The following is a 1,662-nucleotide window of genomic DNA, read 5'->3' as shown; positions in this document are numbered from 1 at the left end:
ATGCTTTGGGAGAGGGAAGAGCTCGCGTGTCCAAGGCGGGCGGTGCCCGAGCCGGGGCAGAAAACACTGACCTCAACCCTGCCTGTTCAGTATTTTCTGGAGTTGTGATTTCTTTGCACCTTTCCAATACTTGTTAATTAAAAAAAAATTGGAAAAGGGGTGGTTTAAACACTTCTGGTACCGGGGCGAGGAGGGAGGGTGTCAAGCAGGCAGCACGGGCACCCTGGCTGGGGAGAGGTGCTGACCCCAGCCCATCCTGCCCCCTCCATCGACCCCCTGTCAGGGTCTGGATGCAGCCTGTCGTGGTCGATGGGGACATCGTGCTCAGCTGATGGGAAGGAGCCCGTAAAGGTGAGGATCAGGACCCCAGTCTGCGCCTCCCTCCAGCCCGTGTCTGTCTGTCGCCATGGGGTTCCTGTCACCTACACCCAGGCGGGTGCCAGAGCAGATCTGCTTCCAGCTGCTCTCGGAGACAGCGGGACAAAGGTGCTGGTGTGGGGCTGTCCCACGGCTGCTGGTGTGCTCCGGGAGCTGTCAGCCGGGATGAGCCGGGACGTGGGGCTGAGCCCAGGGCTCCCCATGGCACAGGCAGCCGAAACCAGGTGCTGGCGGGAGCATGAAGCAGAGCAGGGCTGGGGGGGATGAGCAAAGCCTCTCCTGTGGGTTTTCGGGGAGCCCCATGGCAGGGCAAGCCCCCTGAGCAAGCTCAGCTCCCAGCACTGAACTGGGCAGAGAAGGGATTTGGGGTGAGATCTCTCCCCAGCTGTGTGTGACCCGCTCACAGGATGGACAGACAGACAGAGCTCACATCGATTTCCTCCAGAAATGCCAAAACGGGTCGCTAACGTGGCTGCATTTCATAGTCTTTTAATTCATGTTAAATATTTTGAGTAACTCCTCCAGGAAAACACACGCCCAGCGGCAGCAGCCGGTTCTGCCCGAGAGGAGGGAGCTGCTGCTCGATTTCTTCTGCGAGACTGAAGAGCCGTCACTGTTTTGGTCTGTCCTGCCGCCCCCATCCAACCCTCTGCTGCTGCTTCTGCCTCTAATGAAGACAAATCTGAGGCAGGTTTGTAGGAAAGGTGGTGAAAGCAGACTTGCGAGATGGCTCCACACCTGCATCGGGCTCTGCTGCCTTGTCTGGTCCTAAATTTAAGCGTAGTGATGGAGCCCGATGAATTAGGGCTCTGCCATGCTTTGCCCGCTGCGTGTCCCAGGGGTGTGGGAGGGGGGGGAGGCTCTGAAATTCATCCCCCGGCTGGATGTCCCTGCCTGGTACGCGGCATCGACCGCTGTCCCTCCTCTGCCCCTGAAGGGTGGTGAGACCCTTGGTCCCCCCTTGCCCACACAGGTTGACTGTTGGGGGTGGCCTGATCCAGAGCCGTTGGTGCAGGGATGGATGCGGAGCCTGCACCAGGGGGGCAAAAGGGTGCAGGGAAGTGGGGGCTCTTCCCATGCGAAGGTGGGCTGCAGGGAAATGCGATGACGGGGGGGAGCAGCCAGCCTCCAGCTGGGGTGGGGGGTGCTGACACCCCCTCATTCCCCCATGGATCCCGTGGGATCCAGGGCAAGGTCCCTCGTCCCCACGGCGCTCAGCACCCTGGGGTGATGCTGGCTGGAGCTCTTGGGGTGTCGATATCCCGAGGGGACAGAAGTTAGTGG

At 60.5% G+C, this 1,662-nt stretch overlaps 1 protein-coding gene across 1 annotated transcript in view; it reads left to right on the top strand.

Annotated features, from left to right (window-relative positions):
- The first annotated feature begins 406 nt into the window (after positions 1-406).
- Positions 407-1,662, top strand: part of CSPG5 (chondroitin sulfate proteoglycan 5 (neuroglycan C)) — a 13,098-nt gene continuing 11,842 nt past the window's right edge. Inside the window, exon 1 of the mRNA XM_009323155.1 lies at positions 407-486. Coding sequence (XP_009321430.1) covers positions 407-486 — 80 coding nt within the window. The remainder of the gene's footprint in view (positions 487-1,662) is intronic.

This window comes from Pygoscelis adeliae, unplaced genomic scaffold (assembly GCF_000699105.1).
Source record: "Pygoscelis adeliae isolate BGI_AS28 unplaced genomic scaffold, ASM69910v1 Scaffold444, whole genome shotgun sequence".
Lineage (NCBI taxonomy): Eukaryota > Metazoa > Chordata > Aves > Sphenisciformes > Spheniscidae > Pygoscelis > Pygoscelis adeliae.
Note: the sequence above shows the minus strand (reverse complement) of the source record. Positions and strands in the feature narration are given on the sequence as shown.